At 36.2% G+C, this 21,708-nt stretch overlaps 1 protein-coding gene across 2 annotated transcripts; it reads right to left on the reverse strand.

Annotated features, from left to right (window-relative positions):
- Nucleotides 1-1,817: 1,817 nt before the first annotated feature.
- On the reverse strand, nucleotides 1,818-21,292 carry LOC143460769 (uncharacterized). Of its 2 annotated transcripts, XM_076958389.1 has the most exons (34): nucleotides 21,132-21,292; nucleotides 20,175-20,273; nucleotides 19,789-19,926; nucleotides 16,324-16,492; nucleotides 16,095-16,219; nucleotides 15,747-15,900; nucleotides 15,464-15,627; nucleotides 15,128-15,265; nucleotides 14,539-14,652; nucleotides 14,247-14,384; nucleotides 13,871-14,095; nucleotides 13,538-13,648; nucleotides 13,295-13,432; nucleotides 12,998-13,166; nucleotides 9,200-9,315; nucleotides 8,994-9,117; nucleotides 8,651-8,808; nucleotides 8,388-8,525; nucleotides 7,962-8,081; nucleotides 7,562-7,699; nucleotides 7,235-7,468; nucleotides 6,956-7,066; nucleotides 6,697-6,834; nucleotides 6,416-6,587; nucleotides 6,138-6,256; nucleotides 5,879-6,002; nucleotides 5,434-5,591; nucleotides 5,159-5,284; nucleotides 4,960-5,079; nucleotides 4,607-4,744; nucleotides 4,220-4,435; nucleotides 3,593-3,883; nucleotides 3,368-3,488; nucleotides 1,818-2,426 (listed from the first exon to the last, which is right to left on the reverse strand). In XM_076958389.1, exons 1-34 carry the CDS (start codon nucleotides 21,229-21,231, stop codon nucleotides 2,339-2,341), a joined length of 4,932 nt encoding a protein of 1,643 aa, XP_076814504.1. In that variant the 5' UTR covers nucleotides 21,232-21,292; the 3' UTR covers nucleotides 1,818-2,338. The 2 variants fall into 2 exon arrangements, with proteins under 2 accessions (XP_076814504.1, XP_076814505.1); XM_076958390.1 differs by lacking the exon at nucleotides 21,132-21,292 and having other exon boundaries at nucleotides 20,171-20,270.
- Between the last annotated feature and the right edge of the window lie 416 nt (nucleotides 21,293-21,708).

Genomic DNA, 21,708 nt, shown 5'->3' on the forward strand with positions numbered 1-21,708 from the left:
ACAGAATGCTGTAGGAACTAACAAGCAATCACAAAAGACTGTCATGCACATCACACGACTTTACGTGGCCTGGATCAGTGCTGTTCAACCTTTTTGATGACGGTTCGCACTGTTCAGTGTCACGAAAACCTCATCAAGTGTCCATAGATACAATCCGAGCTGCAAAACTTTAGTGTCAACATTTGTAACCTCAATTCGACCACACAGACAAAAATCACAATATACTTAACAGCCTTGAAAGGTTACGTGAGAGTTTAAGTTTGCCTATACCAGTGTTTCCCAAACTTTTTTCCGATAGCGCCCCCCTGGACAAATTACTGACTATCAAACGCCCATTCAACAAAAAAGTAACAACGAATTTACTGTTTATTTGAGAAGCGAGGAAAAAAGCACATGCACACTTGTAAAACCAGCACTAAAATTAGCCTGAAATTTTTACAATTACTCAATGTACGATAGGTCAATTTTGACAACTAAAACATTTCTGACACGGCAGGACATTCCTCTTTCGAACCGTGTACTCGCTTTTCTTTAACTACATCGATAAGCAAATAACTTGAACGTTTGCAAGCTTAGTTCCAGCCATCAAAACTAGATAGCAGGCATTATTAAACCATCCACCATTTAAGTCAAAGAAAGCTTTCGTTACATCATAAACATTTTTTGACATTTGAATTCACACACAGGGTGGACTCACCACCTTTATTTGAAGACGAAACGTGTACAAATGTGTAACATACAAATTAACATGAATTACAACTGCTAATTAATGTTTGTTTAATTCTAATCTCTAATGTGAAGGATGAGCTTAGTGCAATTTCATAAGCTTCTTGATATCCGGTTCCATTTCAGTTAAAAACAGTCGTAAATCTCCCCGTCTCACTATGTCCAGGCGGTTTCTTTTGTTGTCCAGAAGCATTGTGACCGCACTGAACGCACGCTTTATTAAGTATAAGCTGGGAAATGCAATGAAAAATTTTTTACCCGATCCCACACGTGAGGATATGTCACTTTAATTTCGCGTTGCAGCCAAAATGATTGATACGAGATACGGAAATTTGGTTTGAGTTCAAAATCATTTTGCAAGGTTATAAGTTCCTCTGCAAGAATCCCTTGCTCGGAAATATCAATTAATGGGTCGATTATCCAGTCAGGAATCTCCAATTGTATTACATCCTGAAACCGAACTTCCATGTCTTCATGCAATTCCTGAATATGCTTGCTGTATGTTTCAACATCAACATTAGAAATACCTTTGTCGCTGATAGCAAGTTGTTGCAAGCTGGAAAACTGGAAGAATTCGCGTCTAGCTAAATTTCGCCCATACAACGCAAGCTTATTTTTGAATCCACACAGTGCTGATTTTACCTTGATTAGATTTACGTCGTTGCCCAGAAGGGATAGGTTCAATTCGTTAAATTTGGAAAATATATCTGACAAGTTTGCGATATCATTTTTATAGCAATAATTTCTTTGGCAAGTCCATAATTCCTCAACCAGTAAATATAACCAACGGGTCGACCAATAACCAGGTGGTAGACTTACAATTTCACCCCTGGCATGGTTACGACTATAGGTTACTATAGCTATCCGTTTATTAACCGAACTGGCAGACGTGCCATGGCGAAAGACCGCAAACCATAAGGACCTTGTAGCTAGAGCAACTACCCTCTTGAGAAAATGAAATGGGTTCGGAAAAGAGAGTGAGTTTGAGCTGGCTTCTTTTTGATTTGTGGAAACTTAAAAACACAAAAATCCAATAACATTCTCACATTTCTGAGTAATATGTAGGCTGTTAGTATATACTGAGCGTTCAATGACCTTATATCTGCTTTATTGCAATGGTCACGAATTACGCTAATAAATTCAACAGTGATATATACGTACATGCAGCACATGTTTGTGTTATACCGCTCTAATAGCATCCACCACTAAATCGATTTCTCAAATCATAGAAATGTAGCGTTACAAACAATGACTATCGTAAACTGTTTTACATCTGCACGTCATAACTGGATGTTTCAGATCGCACTAAAGTGGGAGAATGTTTCCAATACATGTAATTAAAGATTACAGCGTTTAGATTATTACGGTCACGATAACAATGAAATAAGGATTATGCTTTGGCGTAGTCTATCTCACAAGTTTGTTCTAAATATTGTGTACAATTTGACGTGATGTCGTTCGAAGAGGAGGCTATGAGAAAACATACAGTATTGAAAATTGCATAAAATTTCAAAATGGCAACTGGCAACAAAAATAAGTTGTTTTATATAAATGGGTAAATAACTGGCACTGTCATAATAACGTGTGTAAACTGAAGCATTTCTCAGTCTATTCACAAACGATCCATGTTATATCCGTCAGAGTGAGATGTTCGTGGAGAGAAAACCTCATATGAAGAGGCTGATCTCATCTTCCTGAATCTAGTAAGCAAACCTTATGTGTTTAATACACTCAAACATTTGGTAACAGCGAAATATAATCACAAAAAAAGGTTTAGGTTACTATGTTATAAAGATGTGCCGAACCAGAGCCCAAGCCCAAACGTTACCTTTTTTTAATGCTCTCACAAACCCCAACTTTACTTTTAGTTTTACCCGAACGTTTGCTTTTTGTCCAAAAAAAAACAAACAGCAATAATTTTTCGAACATTTGCTATACCGGGAATAGTTTTTGTAATCTTGCTGTCCCCGCCATTAACTTCATAAAATTAGTGCATAACACGTCACGCATATAGGCGGTGTCACTGAAATTTTTTGTTCTTTTTCATTAAAAACGTAAACACAAATAAGTTATATATACAAAAAAGTTTATGTTCATAAAAAATCTCTTTGTGAAATAGTTTCTGTCGTTACAGTAATATTAACGTTAGGTTAACATTCAGAAACTGTGAAAAATAGCTTCGAACATACGATTGTCTCCGGTGAATTAGTGGCAGTCATTAATCAAGATTTCAAAGTTTTAATAAGGGATGATTTTTTACTTTTCTGTAGAATTTTCGCAGTATGATGAAATAATTTCCTTGCAGTTAAAACTTAGTTTTATGCATATTGCTCGTCATATTTAACATTTTTGAATAACATGTAGCAAGCATGTAGCTCTGACGTTTCTATTTGTTATAAGCTTGCAGACTACACATATCCTACATTTTATGCTCCCAAACCATAAAGCATTTCGTCGTTTTTAACATTACATGAGCCCAAAAAGTTTAGAACCACTGGTCGTTAAGTTGTTGTAATTTAACAAAAATATTTTTAGATATGAAATATTTTGATGGTCCACCAAAGTTTAAAAGTTGGTGTTGCGGTGCATTATTTAAAAAAAACTGGGAACCACTGGTCTTAAACTTTATTGCTACACTCACGTTATAATAACGGCTGCGGAAGCTACCGCAACAACCACAGCAGCAGACACAGCAATACCGACAATGGCGCCCGTGCTGAGTCCAACAGTGGATTTGGGACGAACGTCGATTCGCGCTTGAGCTAAAAAGTTTAATTTACGTTAAATTTTTAGAGCTTACGTTTTATTGAAAGTTTGATTTTGAAAATAAGTTATAAGACTATATAAATTAGTGTGTCTTGTTTACCGGTTGCAGCTGTGCTTGTCATGCCCGTTGCAGCTGCTGTGCTGTGCTGTGACGACGTTACTACGTATCGTGTTGCCACAGGACTTGTATCATAGGCAGTTGTAAAGTCAGGTTTGGATGTCTCCATTGACGCAACAGACGATGGAAACGATGAAGAAGAAATAGTAGACCCGACAAAAGGTTGTATAGTGGGAGCCGATGATGATACAGCGGTACTGAAGAAAACATTGTGGTCAGTAGAGACCCTCCGGGTTCTTTGAGGTGTGGTTAAAGTGGCAGTCGTTATGCGGTCTAAAAAATAAATTACAATGACTATAAACAATATACAATGTAAGCTAGGAGAAAAAATAGCTATAACTAAAATATCTTTATGAACGCGATGAAAATGAACGTTCCGGTGACTAGCACTTGTATACAAGGCCTTATGTTGTGTGGCAGTTGGATAGCAGTAGCTTCATAAAGTTGTATGGAAATGGAGCATGATACTGTGGAATTACTATAGACAGCGAAAAGTTCATTTCGACATACATATACTGTATATATATGTTTGCGCATCGGTGCGTTGAAAGTTGAGGCTAAAGGAATTAAACCAGATAAAATCATAAAAATGAAAGAATAGTAATCTACCTGAAACGCAAGTTATTCCAAAAAGATTTGTGTGTTTCCATATGCCGCTGCTTCCGCAATAGTTCACAAATGTTCTATTTGTAATACTTCCGAACTGCACAAACTGATTCGACAAGCATGATATAGAATATACAATATTTCCAGTTGAGCACGAAAGAGCAGTTTGTGTCAATCCTGCGCCTCCTGGCAGAAGCGGTCTTGATCCGCACACACTTACTTTAAAAACGGATATGCTATGATTATTTTGGCAGATCGTACATATAGTAAATATAGTATATATATATAAAGAGAATTCAATTGCTATCTTCGATCAAATTCACATTAGATTGCTAAAAACACAGAAAATAATTAAAAACGATACAAAATCTTTATACCAACTGCACTCACAGACGATGTTAATTGTAAAGGAACACTGAGTTGTACGGCCGTCTTCATCAGTAGCTGAGTAAGTGATAACGTGTTTACCTAGAGCAAGCGTAGCCGGAGAAGTGATATTAGGTGTTGTGATGTTCAGGGTCTCTGCATCTGAAAAAAAAGGATCGTCATCGTCAGGACCTTCTCGATCGACGCAGTGAGCGCACTTCATTGAAAAAAAGTATTAAACGCACAAAGTCTTTTATGAGGTAACACGTGATATTCTATTATTTTTATAATTATTATTGCTCTATATAATTATTAGTTAATATATAGTTACTCAGAGTAACGGTTTTGGACTAGGAAATCTTTTGAAACTGACTTACCGGTCCTGTCATCCGTCCAAATAGGAGGCTTCCAGCTTGCGTTAGCCATAAGTGGGCAAGAAGTAATCTTTAATTTTATGTCGGCTGGACAAGTGTGTCCGTATGAAGGTGGTCGGTTTGCTGTGTTTTATGAAGAAGCAAAAATTTTATCTCCATAATCATTTCAAAAGATACAAAAACGGAAGTTGATAAAAATCACCGCGTTTTTCGCATTCATTTTGTCTGCGTGTAAAGCCATTTTGACAATCGCAATCCCAGAAAAAACTTGATGTTGCCAGACATAATTGTGCACACGAGTTGGCTTGACAAGGGTTCCGTAGCCCACCTTTTAAAAACGGCTTTATAAATATATAGACTATACGCAATGATAAAAAGGCAATATGTCCTGCTTTGAGAAATTAATTAGAATTGAAAATATGAAAACCTTTAATTAACTCCATATAGCATAAACTTAAAATGGTTTTTTTTCCTTACCTAAAGTTTCTCTATAATAAGAAGTACTAAAAACCGACATCGACGTAATGTGACCTAGTATCTGGCTATTCGGACCAAAATTTGAAAGAACTAGGTTTGAAACTCGTTTGAGTGAACCATCGTATAAAAAGAATGCACGGTCCCTATCGGCCGTAAACCTGTTATTTATTGGAACAAGCGGATTAGTCTGAATAAATTTGGCATGGGTTCAATGGTGATACGGACTATACCGGCATCACATCTTTATCAGAAACAGTTGAATGACATTATTTAACTTAAAAGAAACTGTACATATTCATACAAGAATGTTTTTTAGTTAAACTTTTTTTAATTTTCTTGCGTTTTAATCATAAGTTGCATGTATTGTTACAATGTTTTACTATATAAGCGTAACACCGGAATACTTGCTGCCTTTGCCGGACTGCATAAAGCTTAGGGTGCTTACTGAGATATAGTTCCAACATTTAGCTGTCCTTCATAATTTAAGGTAAAATCAGCCGGAGCAGATAGATTTGTAAGAGTATATCCAAAAATAGAACCATTTCCAACAATCGAATATAGAGAAGAAACTGTGTAAGGTACAACAACGAGAAATTTTTGTAAAGTTCGTATTCACTGCAGGGCTTATTATTATGTTTGAAAGCAACACCTCATGAATATGTTAGAAATGTTTTGTATTGATTTCACCAAATTTCTTTACTGACCGGTCGAAATTGTGAATAATCCAAAAGACTTCCTCGTTTTTTTTTCACCAGACCCGTCAAAAGCAATATAAACGAGTGTTTTTCTACCACTTTGATCTTGTTCAAGAAAAACCACTAACCTGCAAATAAAATTGAAACAAACGTATAGTAAAGAAAACAACGAGCACATTTTAATCATTAAATTAAAGATACTTACAATCTTTATAATAGTTTCTTAGTTATTCTATACATTGTACAATGTACATGATGCAAAAGCTTTAAGCTAAAACTCAGCTTACTTTTGTCTAATATCTAAGTCTATTTTTAGAATTGAAGATTGATTTCGTGTTTTGTAAATGGTCTTTAAAAAAAGACCTTCGCTATTCACAACGTAAATAACATCTTTTGCAGCATGGTTTGTTGCAAGCAAGTAAAGGTAACCAGTTTGCGGATCCACCTGTATATCCTTCACTGTAAACAACAAATTCATATTTTGGCTATTTTAATCCGAACGGTAGTGCAGTATATTGTAGCAATAAGATTTTGGTTACATTGCGTAAAAGTTGTGGTTTGAATTTACCTTTAATTCCGTCAAGAATTTTGCTCGAATTTAAACCATCAACGTTTGCCTTAAATACTTGAGAATTTGCAAAGTCAGACCAGTAAATGAAGCCATTGGCCGTGTTGGGTGCAGCTGCGCGGACACTAGCGTTTGAAGCTAAATATACAAATAGTACGTTGCAGTTTGAAGAAAAGCGATTCACAGAAGACAAGAAAGGTTGCTTACCAAAAACCTTTATTAACTTTTGTTTATAAGATAGGTTTTATATATCCCTTACGTGTAGGTAGAATAGAGAAGTGAGAGGCATTGCTGGCTAGCAAAGGAATCTTGAAGATTTTTTCGCCACCAACCACCAACAAGAAGTCATCAAACACTTCATACTGAGTATCTTTATAAAGGCGTCATTATATGGTGACGTCATAATTGTATGCGCAAAGGCTTCTTACAGTCTTTGCATTAAAATGCAATAGGCTCATTAATGTAATTGTTTCCTACTGTAAGACAAACAAATGATACATGCAGCTATGTTTTCGGTAATATTCACTTGAAAATTTACCGTTCATTATGGCAATGCTTTCCGCGGTACACTCAATACCAAATAGGTTAGAATATGTCCATCCGCTTTCCGTACATCTGTTAATAAGACTTTGTCCGGAAACGTTACCAAAGGTAACTAAGCGATTTTTCGGACAAGTTATTGCGTACCGCAGCTCATTTTGGAAACAGTTTGACTGTGCCTGTATAATGTTACTTGCAAAAGGGGTTTGAGGTTGAGCTCCGCAGCCTTTTGCTGAATAGATTTTAAAACAAATTAATTTGGAAAAGAATGAACTTTACCTAAAAGTCAACTTTTAAAAACGTGAATTTTGATAAAAAGCTTTACTTGAAACGGTGACTAAAATATTGCATCGTCCTGTATTTCCCGCGCTGTCTGTTGCTGTGTACATTAACTTGTGAACTCCGACTTTGAAGATCGCTGGTGAGGTGATGTTTGGCGACACAACTACAAGGTCAGCCGGATCTACATTAACGTATCGTGATTTAATTTTCCGTTATAGTCTGAACAAGATCACGATTAACACTCAATATTTGATATTATTTTTACACCATTAACTGCCTGTCGGCTGTAATAAAGTATGTTTGAATATCGTAACAATATAGATCTACACTATAGTAACTTATTGCGCTAACAGCCTCTTAAGTGCAAAGCCTTATCATTCAAATGTAAACCATATGATTTATAGCTATATTTTGGGCATTTCAGCAGCACTAATTAAACGCACTTGTATGATCATCGTTCCAAACAGGAGATGTCCAAGTAACGCTGGTAGTATTTTGACAAGTGGGTATTTCAACAGAAAAATCTGGTTGACATGTCCTGCCAGCAGTGGGAGCAATATCATCTATATATAATCAAAACGTTTGAGCGAGAGTAAAACTCATATGAGCATGCACAACTTATAGTAGTGTAGTTACTAAGTAATCCAAAGTAACACTGTTTGACATGCTCGTTATACTATTGTAGTTGCTGTTGCAATACAGATCAAAACGAAGCAATAGGGAAGACATTGGTCGACAGCAAAACCAGTTGTTCGAACAATAGATTGCCATTTGTGTTGTCTTATAGTTAGCGGAAATAATATCCAAATTCTTTTTGTATATTTTGTCAAACACTATCACCTGTCACAACACAAAATATTAGCCTATACCTGGGCGTCTTTTGGTACAATTACCGTCCTTTTCGTGATACCCATCACCACAATCACAATCACGGGTTGTACTTGATGTTGCAAGACATAAGTGAGAACAAGACGGACGTGTGTTTTTACAAGGATTTGTAAGGTTTACTTCAACAAGTGAAAATAAAAAGATATTAAAATTTTTAAAGTATATGCAATTTGCTATAATTTTCTCAGGAAAATGAATTAAAATTTATGTTTTAAAAACCGATAAAATCTAGCAATTGTGTTACCAAGGAATTGTCTGTTGTGGTAGTAACTGTAGGGTTTGATGGACGTGACATTTCCTAGTAAAGGAATATTGTCAAATGTTCGGATAGTGCTGCCATTCGTGGAAGAAACCTTAAGGAATCCATCGTAAAAGTACAACGCGTTGTTAAAAGCCTGCATCCTGCAAAAAGTCGTCGCAAAAAATGTTTACAAAGACAACAGTGGTTATTTTAGGTGGAAATGGTAATTTTGTGTCTTCCTTGTGAAATGATCGAACATTCTCATGAAGTAATGGCACGACTCAACCCAACTGCAACTTCATTTTACGATTTGACTTTAATGAATTGTGCATTAGAACGAACTAACCTGGTTGAGGATGTAATAATAACTGGAAACGACGACTGTGATATTAGCGACCCAGTTTCATTAAATGTGCTAAGTCGCCACACTTGAAGCTCCGTATCGGATGGAAACACCAGTAACTTATCACCTTTCAGTAAAACAATGATAACTTTCTTAAGGTGTAGCCTATTTGATTTGTGATTACGCAATAAAGTTGATTAACTTCTCACCACTTTGATCTATTGTGAATGTGATTGCTGTGCCAAACAACTGTGACTGTGATCCATCAAAACGCATTCTACCCAATTTTGATCCATTGTTGTTAACGGTTACATAATATAAAAATCTGCAACAAAATTTTATGTCTTAGGTAGCTTTACGTATACAGTAGAATTCGCCTATATCGACACCTCAAGGGAGTGAAGAAAAAATGTTGATATAGGCGAAGTGTCGATGTAGAGTTGTAGACGAATCGATATAAATTGTTCCTAAATTCCGGTTTTCGTTCCATGTAAGGGCCTGGTGAGGGTAAAATGTGTACTCTAATCAGCACTGCCGCTTAATTTTATGCTTTCGCGTACACTACGGCAAAGAGCAACACAAACAAGATCGTGAAAAATAATTAATGGTAGTTGTATTTACACGTAATACGCACGCAGACGGTACTGATGCGGAGCAGTATGGCGTTACTTCAGTAAGGTACAGTGCAGTATTTACTTCCTTGCAAAAAATCGCTAATTTTTTCTGTTTTGTTTTTTGCGACAGCTTTGTTCAACACATGTTGCTGAATTTTTGTTAGCGAATGAAAGACTTCTTGGTTGTCGTCGCTGCTTCTAAGGTAGCGATCAAATTTCCTGATTGTTGCCAACATGCTATTGCGTCTAAAATGACGATTTGTGGACACTGTTTAAGTCGTAATAAGTCATAGTGACATCATAATTACGTCAAATACGACTAGGCAACCTAAACCGTCATACGATAACGTCATAAAGTCGTAAGTGGGACTACGTCCCGGAGTGAAAAGAAGAGCTATACAACTGTCAGTATAAACGAACAAAATGTTCTGGGGGATCAAAAAGGTGTGGATAAAGCCGAAGTCGATATAGGCGAATTCTATTGTACTATGAAAAACCACAAGTATGACGTAGTCGATGAAGAAAAAGTTATTATTATAGTTTACTATAGTTTATAAGTCTAAGCAGAGTGTATTTAAACTAGTTTACAGCAAACTGTCAAACCGGAACTAAACCTAAACCTTTTAACCGGATTGTGCTGAATGATTTTGAGAAATTAAATGGGAATTATAGAATTCAATATATGGGTCCATTAAGTTTTTCTGAACTAAAACCGAATTTGCATCAGCAATAAAACCAAAGAAGAAAAAACTCGAATCGAAGTCGAACTTTTCTTGGCAGCGACAACTTCATAACAGCTATTGAAAACGTGTTTCTGATTGTTGTATTACTAAGCTAACGTAGTGCCATAATAAGAAATTAAAAACAGCAACGGTTACCTTTAATTGCAAAAATAAAATTAACAAATATTTAAACAAACAATTTATTAATCAAAAATATTTTTTGGGAAAAGAAATGTCTGGAGATGGAAGAAACAAGCAGGAATGTACCACATATCATAACTTTACATCCAAGTTTGAAAAAACAAGGTCAACTTTCAAGGTCAAAAATGCAATAGTGAATGAAGAAAATTGGAAAAGATCGGAAGGCTATGATAATAAAGCAATACTGAGTCGGCGAGAGAAACATACTGAAAAATTATAGAGGTAGACAACCAACTGACCGACCGCAGGAGGGAGTTGAGTATGCAAAGCCACAACTTGATACTCTGTAAAAATTGACATGAGCCATCAAACAATTATTTATCTGTCAAAAAAACATCAGGACTTGATGAAATACCAACAGGATTATTCTAAGACCTGTCCCGGTTCCTGCATTAGCAGCTTTATGTCATAGCATATATGGAAATTACAAAAGTGGCCAAAAGACTGAAAGAGATTGATTTATATATCAATTCACGAAAAGGTGAAACTTTACTATGCTCAAATTATCGAGCCAAACTCCTTTGTACGACAAATAATCAAAATTATTTTAAAAATCATTCAAAAACGCCCTGGTACAGTCATCGACAAGAAAATGCCAAATGATCAGACTGGAGGTTTCGGAAAAGGAGGAGGTGTCATCGTGACCACATTGCAAACGTGATATGATATGCAAACCGGTTTTTGATGTTATCCAACACAAGAGACTCAGGAAATCTTAGGATTACATGGGAACACCAATGCGGTCGTGAGATCTCAAGAGATCATTATTTCACGACCAGAAAGCCACAGCCCAGAAACGTAAGGATATATACAACATACAAGGTTCAAAATGAGAAAAGAAATACTTCAAGGATGCATCCTATCACCCTCAGCATTTAAAGAGTATTTGCAAAGCAGTCATGCGAAATCCGGTTTAAACGATACTGGCATTGTGGTAAAACTAGATGGCAAAAACATCAATAAACGAAGATACGCGGACGATTCAACTTTATTGGCCGAAATTGCACATAATCTTATAGGTGTTTAATCATGAGCATGAAAGAGGAAAGCGACTGAACTGGGCTACACCTCAACAAACGGAAAGCAAAATTTTTAATACTTAAAAAGCGGAGAACATCAAAATAAAGATTAAAAATGAAGAAATTAACATGGTGAAAGAATCCATATTCCTACAGAGTTCAAAATACGTTATGACACCATCAGCAGCTTACCATAGAGACTAAAAGAACAGCACTGGGCAAGAATGACCTTGACTTGACTTCTTCTTGTTTGTATATAAGCCGGTCAGGATTAATGCCCGCGAAGATAGGAGGATTGTCTGATTGAGGAGGAATGGTGAGGGACGCATACATCCAGTCACAGTATAGACTAACGCGGTTTACGATGGTGTCAATTTGATGAGCGTGTGTACTGCGACACTAGATAGATGTGCAGTACTCAGCGGAAAAGCGGACTGTAGGGTTGGAGCAGCTGTATGAAGAGTTCACGTTTTGCTTCCTTGTTGTTAAGATGAAAATATGCCAACACAGTTTTGATTTTGCTGAGCTTTAATTTCCATTTCTGGAGGTAAGGCTATATATAAGATAGTCATAACTTGGCAAAGAGTCCCCTCCACTGTTTCCCATTTCCTTGCCGAAAGTTCAGTCGCCAGTTCGTCCGCGTAGGCGTACTTGTTAACGACATCGTGTTCGGTAGGTCATATATGTGTAAATGTCATGTTAAAGAGGAGGTAGGCCCGGACCGATCTTTGATGGGACGCCGTTCTTAAGCCGTCACAGCCTGTTTCGTTGTCCGCGACCCTTAGTGAGAGTAAAGCTCCGGTTACAGGCAAGATCCATGATTACCCGGACCATATGCCTGTTTAGGACCAGATGGAGCAGCTTGCAAGCATGGCCGCAGTGTATCGTATCGGGCCTAGGCTGCTGTAGGGTCTAAAAGAACAACGCCGACCTTTTCTTTAGATATATGTATGATACACTTCCACTGACAATTTTCTCCTACAAGCAATTGGCTATTATAAATGCCATACCAACAGTAAACTAAAGTTAAGACATTCTGTAAGCAACGCGGGAAGATGAAGAAATATTTTGTCATTTTCAAATGGTCACACCCAAGTTAGGACTGAGCAGAATATGTATAACCTTGCCTATAGGAGATATCACGATGGTTCTAAAGAACAACCTGTAAGGCTGTTACCGGAATGAAACTTCCGCTCTTGAAGCACTTAACAAATTAGTAAGAAAAAGAAATTAAAGATCTGTTGGCCTTAACTTCATATATAGCAAATTTGAAAGAAATATTGTGTCGTATATGAGACATACAGTACCTTACTAGAGTTAAACCATTTTTAAACGCGGTTCGACAGCTTGGTTTATGGGACTAAAATTGATTGAGAGATAATGTAAATGGTAACTAAAGTTTCGTTGTGCTTATATGTATGATAGTCAATCATAACAACATAGAAACATACTTTTGCCGAAGGTCCAACTCTATCTTCAATATAATCTCTCCTTGGTTTACCTTGAAAAGCGTTTTCCAATACAAGCCATCTTTGTTTACTGCGTAAATTCTGTCCCTTTCACGCAGATTTGCAGTCACATACACGTTTCCAGTTAAGTCATCCACCTCTATTTGTCGAACTGAGATTAATGAGAAAGTTGTTAAATACAATTTAACAAATTGGGTGCACTCAAGGTATGTGAAAAACGAACTTCTTAATCGCGGGTCTGAAATCTGGACAATCCAATTTAAGATAAATTTTGCTTACTGCTTAATCCATAGATAAGAGGAGTATTTTTTGTTTCGCCAAGAAACGTTTTCCAGAAAGTGGAGTTTGCGAGATCGGACCAGTAAAGTGCAGAAGTTGCCATGTTGACAGCAGCAGAAAAAGCCGAAGAATTGCTGGCTAAAAATATTGAAAGTAAATCAAGATGATCATTAACAACAGTTAACCAATAAATCAACAGAACGATATCAGACATACGATGATAAATAGTTCTAAATTACTAACGTAAATGCTGGATGGTGGTTGAAGCTGAGGAACCACCTACAGACAATGGAATCTTTAGTATTCTTGCATTGCTCACAACTATGAGGAGGTTATCGGTCAAGTTTTGAGGATCTAGTAAATGTACAGTATGTTGCATAACTATAGGTGATATATACTGCTCATAAATGTGGTGAGCCATTGGTTATAGTGCAAAATACACAAGCAAATGCTAAGCTTACGTAAAAGTAACTATATATTGTATAGCATAAAAAAAAAACACTATCGAACACTACCAAATTACATCTTTGGATAAATTATTGTAACCGGAAGTCTATGTTATGTAACTTTTCTTACTGTCGTCTGGTATACATTCCAAGCCATAAAGGTTTACGTATTTCCATAATCCCTGTTTTGTGCAAGTATTTGTGAAAGTTTTATTGGTCAGATTACCAAATTTCACTTCAAATAACGGTGGGCAATTGATCGTGTACCATCGATGCGTGTTTGAGCATTGTGTGGAAGATTGCGTGAAGTCGAAATTTGTTGGAAGTAAAGGTCTCGAGCCGCAGCCAATGTTTTCTTTGTAGACAAAAACGGATAAGTTTTAATTATCTCCAAACGGATTTTTGGAAAACTAAATAACTTATGAATAATAACCTGTTTGACATTTGTACCTCTCTGCATTCACAGATATTGTTGAGAACGGCATTAAGTACTGAGTTTTACTTACCTTCAACACTTATGGTAAAGGTGCATATTCCGGTTTTTCCTTCGCTGTCGGTTGCGGTGTAGTTCAATGTATAGCTACTGATATTAAGAAAAACTGGGGACGTAAAATTTGGTGAAGTCAGAATGAGATTGCTGGCATCTATTGATAGTCAAAAAGTATTAATTCTAAGAGATTGCAAGGTATATTTTGGATTAAGTTTTGGGGTAACTTATGTTGCAGGGGTCAAAATATTATGGAAACAGATATATGTAATCATGACGTACATCGTTTTATAATCTATATGGAAACTAACTTGTTCGATCATCAATCCATTGTGGAACGGTCCAATTCACACTTGCACCTTCACAAGTTTGAGCAGGAATTCGCATATTTCTAGGACATGTGGGTCCCGCTGACGGTGGAGAATCTAAAAAATATACTTTGCAATTCTTTTGATTTATTTTTTCAAATTATATTTACATTTCAGTTTATGTAGAATTTTTTATTTCTTTTCGGTATAGTAGCTGTCTAGAAGGTACCTACGTGAAGTTGGATAACGGTAGGCCTACCCTGTTGGTTGCTTATTCAGGTACTTAATCAAAAAATGAATTTGATTACCAGTTTTATGTGGTTTCTTGTTTTGTTAGTTGTAAGCAAATGAAGTCGGTTACATGTTATTTTGTTGCTTATTCATTTATACTAATTCGAAGATTAAGTTATTTACCGATAGTAAATAAGTAATCAAATAAATAATCCGGAAATTACATGCATGGCAACCAACTTCACGCCAGTCTAGTAAAGTCATGATTTGTTTTGGACAATAATTTTTCCTGATCCGGTATTTCAGATTAACCTACACTTCGGTTATTTTGAAAAGAAACTTATTCTCAGTAAAGTCTTACTTGTAATTAGGTGGCTTGTTGTTTCACATCTTCTTCCATGAAAACCATTCTGACAATCACAATCATAAGTTATTTCCGATGTAGGAATACACAACTGAGCACAGTTTGTTAATCTACATGGATTTCGAGCTGAACCTCCTGCAAATATTTCGATAAACATAAAAATTTAAAAAACATTTTGAGATAACACTGTTTGAAAATCTGTTTGTACAACGTTTTCGATCCATAACAATCTTCTTTACACTTAAACTCAAAGAAAACAGAGCAGAAATACGCACGTATATGGAAATTTTCTGTAACACAGAAAGACATGCAGTCAAAAGTAAACAAACTTACCAACAAACCGTTGATAATGCGAAATGCTGAAAAACGATAAGGATGTTACCACTCCGCTGAGAACAGCAAGAGAATGATGAAATGGGCGAAAAGTGTTGTCAGACTCAAATGTCGCCACTTGAAAGTCATTTAGCCAATATACAGAACCGTTGAATGCCTTAAACCTTGTTTATAAATTGAAACATAGTAAAATATAGCAATGTGTGAAGCAGGAATTGAGTTCTATTGCATTAACGAGCAACGTAAGCAGCAGTTATAAGCTCTCATGATGATAGCAGCAAACCTGAAATCTCCTGTAGCATTGGAAGGGGTACATATGAATTTTCCGGAATTGTTTGTAGAAATATTTTTCTTACTCAAAGGTTGTTGCAAAATATAATTAGCTCCAGCGCACTTGGTTAAAGATTGTCCCTTTTTTTCCAAAAACAACCGGTTGGCTAAGTAAGTAAACCGTAAAATAACTCGTTTAAAATATCTCCTTTGTCACAAAAAAAGGTGTCAATATAACCAGGAAAAAATAATATTATTGTCAATGCTAAAACAGTGGCATTTCTAACAGGGTTTTATAGATTACTGCGCACTTAACTACAATTACTTTCTCATTAAAACAGTTATAATCAAATCTATTCACTTGCTGCGAAATCGACTGCACTAGAAAGTATGTTCGACGAAAGATTTCTCTCTTCCGATCCATCAAATCGCATCCTCCATAGCTCGAACGTGGTGTTGTCCGTTTTATCGATAACGTAGATATACCTTAAAACAATTGTATGTAAATCAAGTTTTGTCAAAAAAGTTGTTTTATTGACACGTCTGCAATATACGACATAATATGTTCAAATGGTTTTTACAAAGCTTACTTTTGAATGAGATCCAACTGCAAACTGCTCAAAACACTTGTTTTTCGTTTTGTTACAGTTTTCAAATATAATCCATTCTGATTCATCACCCAAATATGGCTTCTACTTTTGGACGTTTTACCAAGTATAAAAATGTTCCCGGTTGTTGGGTCAATTTCTATTTCAGTTACTGTCAAAACATACTTGTACAATTAGTTGTTTCAGTTACTTTTTTATAACTATAATTTAACCAACAACATTTTAATTTGTTTAATTTTAATGTAACACACCGGCGTAAAGCTAGTTAGGCTATCGGTTTCCAGGTTACTTATTTACTGTTCGAGTGGTTTATGTATACGTTTTGCTTCCTCTTGTAAAGGCCATGTTTAAAAACAAAATCATAAAAGTAAGGTAAATTCAAATATGTTTATTCCAATTTAATTGGGTTTATGTAAATCAATATTAGGCTAATTGAAAAAGTTACAATAAAAGTAAGCATTTAAAATAAATTAAAATTAATTTATGTCAAAGCAAATAAAAAACTGAAATGTGTTGCAAAGTCAACTATATAAACATAAATTCAAAACAATAGCACTAGCTCATTTATATTTGATATATATAATTTAGGTTACATTTATTTGATATATGCAATTTAAGTTTAACTAACTTTCTGCTAAATAATTGGTAATTGACCTTAGGTTGATTTGCTGAATAATTAATTGGTGTCGTTTTTAAAATGTGTGGATTTAAAAAACAACCCATTGCTAATATCATCATTAAGAATAAACTCTTATAACACCGATTATTTGATGCAAGTTTAGTTTATATAATTTGTACCAAATATATATAAAACTGGTGCCAATTTGTTTGAGGTTATATTGATGTATTTGAGTTTTTAAAAATATTTTGATTTTTATGAAATTAAGAGGTCAGACTAAACAAAAAAAAAAACTTGAATACGCACAAGAATGTTAAACATATCGAATCGTTCCTCGCGCGTAGGTTAACAAGGAACGCGTTCGAGTTTTAGGCAAAAGGGATCGTTCGAAAAGAAAGCGACATCCTCCTCCACAAGCCGCCCGGAAACCGAAACCCACCAATGCGTTCGCTACGTATTTGGGAAGGCGGTTGGGGACAGCGCAAAGTACTTGTACTCTTGGAGATCCTACGTGTATTCGCTCACGAATCTGTTAAAAGCTAACGGTTGGAAATTGGAAGGACCTTTCTCAAACAGGAATGGAGCAAGAATCAGTTGAAGAAGCCAAACGGTATCGCTTATATATTAAATGGATTTCTTAAACGAATTATTGTGGCTCCGGAGCTATTCAACTGGCTGATGGGTGGAAACTCTTCTACTCCGGCGTCAGTCCAACAGTTTCTACCGAAGCATGTGTGGGAATGTTCAAAAGTTCACCGCTGGTAGATTGTGTAGATGAATGGAACCCTTTAGGAGGTAGAGTGTGCATATTGAAACTAAATTTAGTGGGCAGAGCCTGTTTTGTATACAGGTAGCCTATATGCCTCAAATTCAACGTCACAAAATCTCGAGTTTGTTGATGAAGTGGAGGCTGCCCTGCAGAGGGTGGAACCCATGAATCCACACTTCTCCTGGGAGCGTTCAGTGCACATGTTAGAACTGATAACCGTATAGGTGTACATGGAAGAGTTTGATTGGTAAACATGGTGATACAGACCTTAACGAGAATGGAAGGTGTCTCTTACAGCTATGCTGTAAGAACGGTCTTAGCTTTATGAACATATTTTTTGCAAGACAGAAATGTGAACAAGTATACCTGGTACAGAGATAGTGCACAACAGCGGTCGTTGATAGATTTTTTATCGTTTCAGTCGACCTTTTTTCTTCTGTGGTAGACATTCGAGTTTAACGGGAAGCTTAGCTATCTATCACCACTTGAGTGTCTGCAACCTGCATTTCTTGAAAACTCTGGCACCCCAAGTTTTTATAAAACCAACTGGTCTTATAGAATCAAGTGGAAAGCCTTGGCAGACAAGGACGTACAAAAACATTTTGCTAGCAACATGTCAATCAAGTTCAAGGAACTTTTAAAATGCACATAGGACATCAAGGTGGAATGGATGCTGTTAAAATCCGCGGTCCTAGCATCTGCTACCTGTACTTGCTGCGGACGGAAACGGTTCGGTGTGGTAATAGTGAGAAAAGAAACCCATGGTGCAACCAAGGGGTTAAATAAATTATTCAAGCAAAGAAGGCGGCCTCGCAAAGCCTGACTCCATGATAGGTCTTCGTCTGCTTTGCGAGGTCTGCACTAAGGTGCGAAAAGCTGCAGCACAGGTAGTGAAACTGTCCAAACAGCAAGCCTGGAAGGAATTTGGACAAAACATGGAGTTCGACTACAGAACGGCTAATAAAGTAGGCTATTCTGGCTAACCATCCGCAAACTGTGTGGCAAAATATCGTCGGCTGTAAGTCGGTTCAAAACCAACAGGGTGGCCTCTTAAACAAAGAGGATAATATCCCTTGGTAGAGGAAAAGTTTTCTTTGAAGGTCTATTCAACCTTGTCGGAGAGACAACAGCTGACACATAAACGGTATGTTTCGGAGAACAACGTAATCTCAATGAGGCCGAAGTTGCCCAAGCTATAAGATCTCTGAAAGCTGCTGGTAAGGCGGTTGGGTTTGATAAAATCCGACCTAAAATGTTGAAGACCATGAACCGAGGAGGAAGCGAGAGCTTCCTAAGACCGCAAAGCTCTCAATTCGTAACTCATTTTTTCCAATTCTCTCATATGGTCATGAATTTTGGACCATGACGGAAAGGGTGCGCTTACGAGTGCAGGCTTCAGGCTTTTTAAGAAAGGTTTATGGTGTAACTCTACTACAGTAGATCAAATGCGTAACACAGAAATCTTTAAATCTGTTAATATGGAACATCTACTTCTTTGAATTGAGAGATCCCAACTACGATAGTTTGGTCACGTCACCAGAATGTCCCGGGAAAGACTTTTAAATCAAGTCATGCTTGCCACACCAACTGGTAAAAGCCAATCTCGACTAAGAACATGTGCAAACAGAACCATTACATTACTGGACACGACTATAGGTATCCCTTTAGCCGAACTGACAGATGTGGCGAAAGATCGCGAACTGTTCCCGGAGCTCCCAAAGCTGCTGACTCCACGATCCTCCTGAGAAGATGAAGTGAGTTTCGAAGAGAGAGAGAGAATAAGTAACTAAATAATAAGTAACCAGGATACTGCTTTAATCAGCTTAAAATTTTGAATGAAAAAACATATAAGGAGCCATTATTAAGCTTTAATTGTGAATAAGTAGCCAGGAAACCAGTTAGCCTAACCAGCTAAACGTTTTGAATAAATAATCTTAATCAGGTTTTAACCAGAGAACAGGTAAACCAGCTTTAGGCCGGTTTATAACACGGCTGCACTCGACTATATCCAGCACGTAACTTGCATGATATGTGTAAGAGAATAAATCTGTTAACTTGCCTTGTTTACCGGTCAGTAATTTGCGTGGATTTTCTCCGTCAATATCAGCTTTCCATACTTCCAAGTTGACATAATCCGACCAATAAAGCGAGGTACTTACAATATCAACAGCTACAGCGTAAGCGTTGGTATTGGAAGCTGCAGAAAATTAGGAAAATACCTGTTTTACGTGTTCTTTATGTATACTGGTCTAATAAAACCTAATTGACCGGTCGAAAAACTTATAAGCAATTCTCATTTTATATTTTATCACAAACATCTCCGGATACTGTAACCAGCATCCTGTAATTATAAGCGTTTCTAGAAATTTTTTACCTAATGCTTAAAATAATCGTTTATTCAGCATAGATTTTTGGTACAAAATACAGAAAGTTTTGATCACCTACGTAATGAAATGTAGCTGATGGGGCTTGATTCCTTGTAAAGTGGAAGTTTTAATATTCTGCCTTGTGCTGCTACAAGGATGAAGTTATCATTTAAGACATCTAAAAGTATATGAATGTTGTAATAGTTAAAAAAATAAAACAACAAAGTAAAAATTTTTGAAAGGCTACCGAGGGTTCAATCATAATGTGTGTAGCCATTATATCAGTATAGGCAATATTTCAGGAGATATAGAAGAATATCAGAATTATGACTGTTCCAGAGTATTATTCAAATAAAAGTTTAAATCATGCAAATTGTTTTCCAGGTAATGTTTAAAAACCCTGTTACAAAATTTTCTGCAGAATTGTAGATATTTTCTTGAAATTCTAAAGCTTGTATGCCTGTTTAGTTTGAAAGCGCAACAAAATAATATCGTGAAATGGCAATTTTTCCATTACTTTTAAGCGTCACTAAACATCACTCGTTATGAAATCTGTCGAGCTGTCAGAGAAAACTTATGGTTTTACGTAATTTTACGAGACTGACTTTTCCGTTGCATTAACTCTAAACCGGCACAACATATTATTTTGTCACCTCTTCCTGTCAGAGAAATGAAACACCATCGTGGCCTACCTTTACCTATGTTCCTGCCTCCACCGACCTTAAAAGTAACGTGACTAAAAAATCTGAAAACACCACCATTACGTCATATTTTACCACTGCTACCACTAAACATATGCTTGCGTGGCAAGGTTTTTATTGTAACATGTTTTGGAACTTAAAGATACGAAGTTCCTCGACTTTTAATTGTGGACTCCGCCTTTTCAGCTTTTAATTTTTTATGCTTTCTTTTATTCATATAAGCTACTAATAAATTGACATACATAATATTTACTAACATAGCTTATAAACGTATAAGCAATTAATTGTTAAAAGCTCGAATAGATAGGATTTTAGAATATATTTCAATTATTAACCTGCTCCGGTTTCTTGCGATATCGTTGTGAAGCAATTAAAAGCAGTAATCATCAGAACCCTTAACATAACATCTAACACATTAATCCTGTTCAGTCTCATTGTATGGTTTAATCTCAACAGTCTTCACCAAAGAAAATAAAAAACTGTTAAAACAGCCATGGATTAAATATAAAAAACAAAATATGACATTGAATCATTTCGTACCATTCCAAATTCTAGTCACTATGTATTGAATTATACAGTCTAGCATTTAACATAGCCGGCTATAATTACATAAAGATTGCTACTTGATTTGCTCGGTTATTCAAGTCTTAGCCGTTATACTTCATAATCTATTTCAATCATTAGTAAAAGCATTCATTGATTTTTCTAAACTGTTGCTGCCATCGTGGTAATAATTGATATCTTTATCTGACAGTCCTCTTACAATAATACTATATACGTGTACATTTTTACAACGGAAATGAAATAGCTTATTTTAAGGCATAGTTCTGCACGATTTAAAATCACATTGTATTCGTTATTTGCACGTCAGATTTAAATGTCTTGAGCAGTAACTACTAAACTACTTTCGTT

The sequence above is a fragment of the Clavelina lepadiformis genome, chromosome 5 (assembly GCF_947623445.1).
Source record: "Clavelina lepadiformis chromosome 5, kaClaLepa1.1, whole genome shotgun sequence".
Classification (NCBI taxonomy): Eukaryota; Metazoa; Chordata; class Ascidiacea; order Aplousobranchia; family Clavelinidae; genus Clavelina; species Clavelina lepadiformis.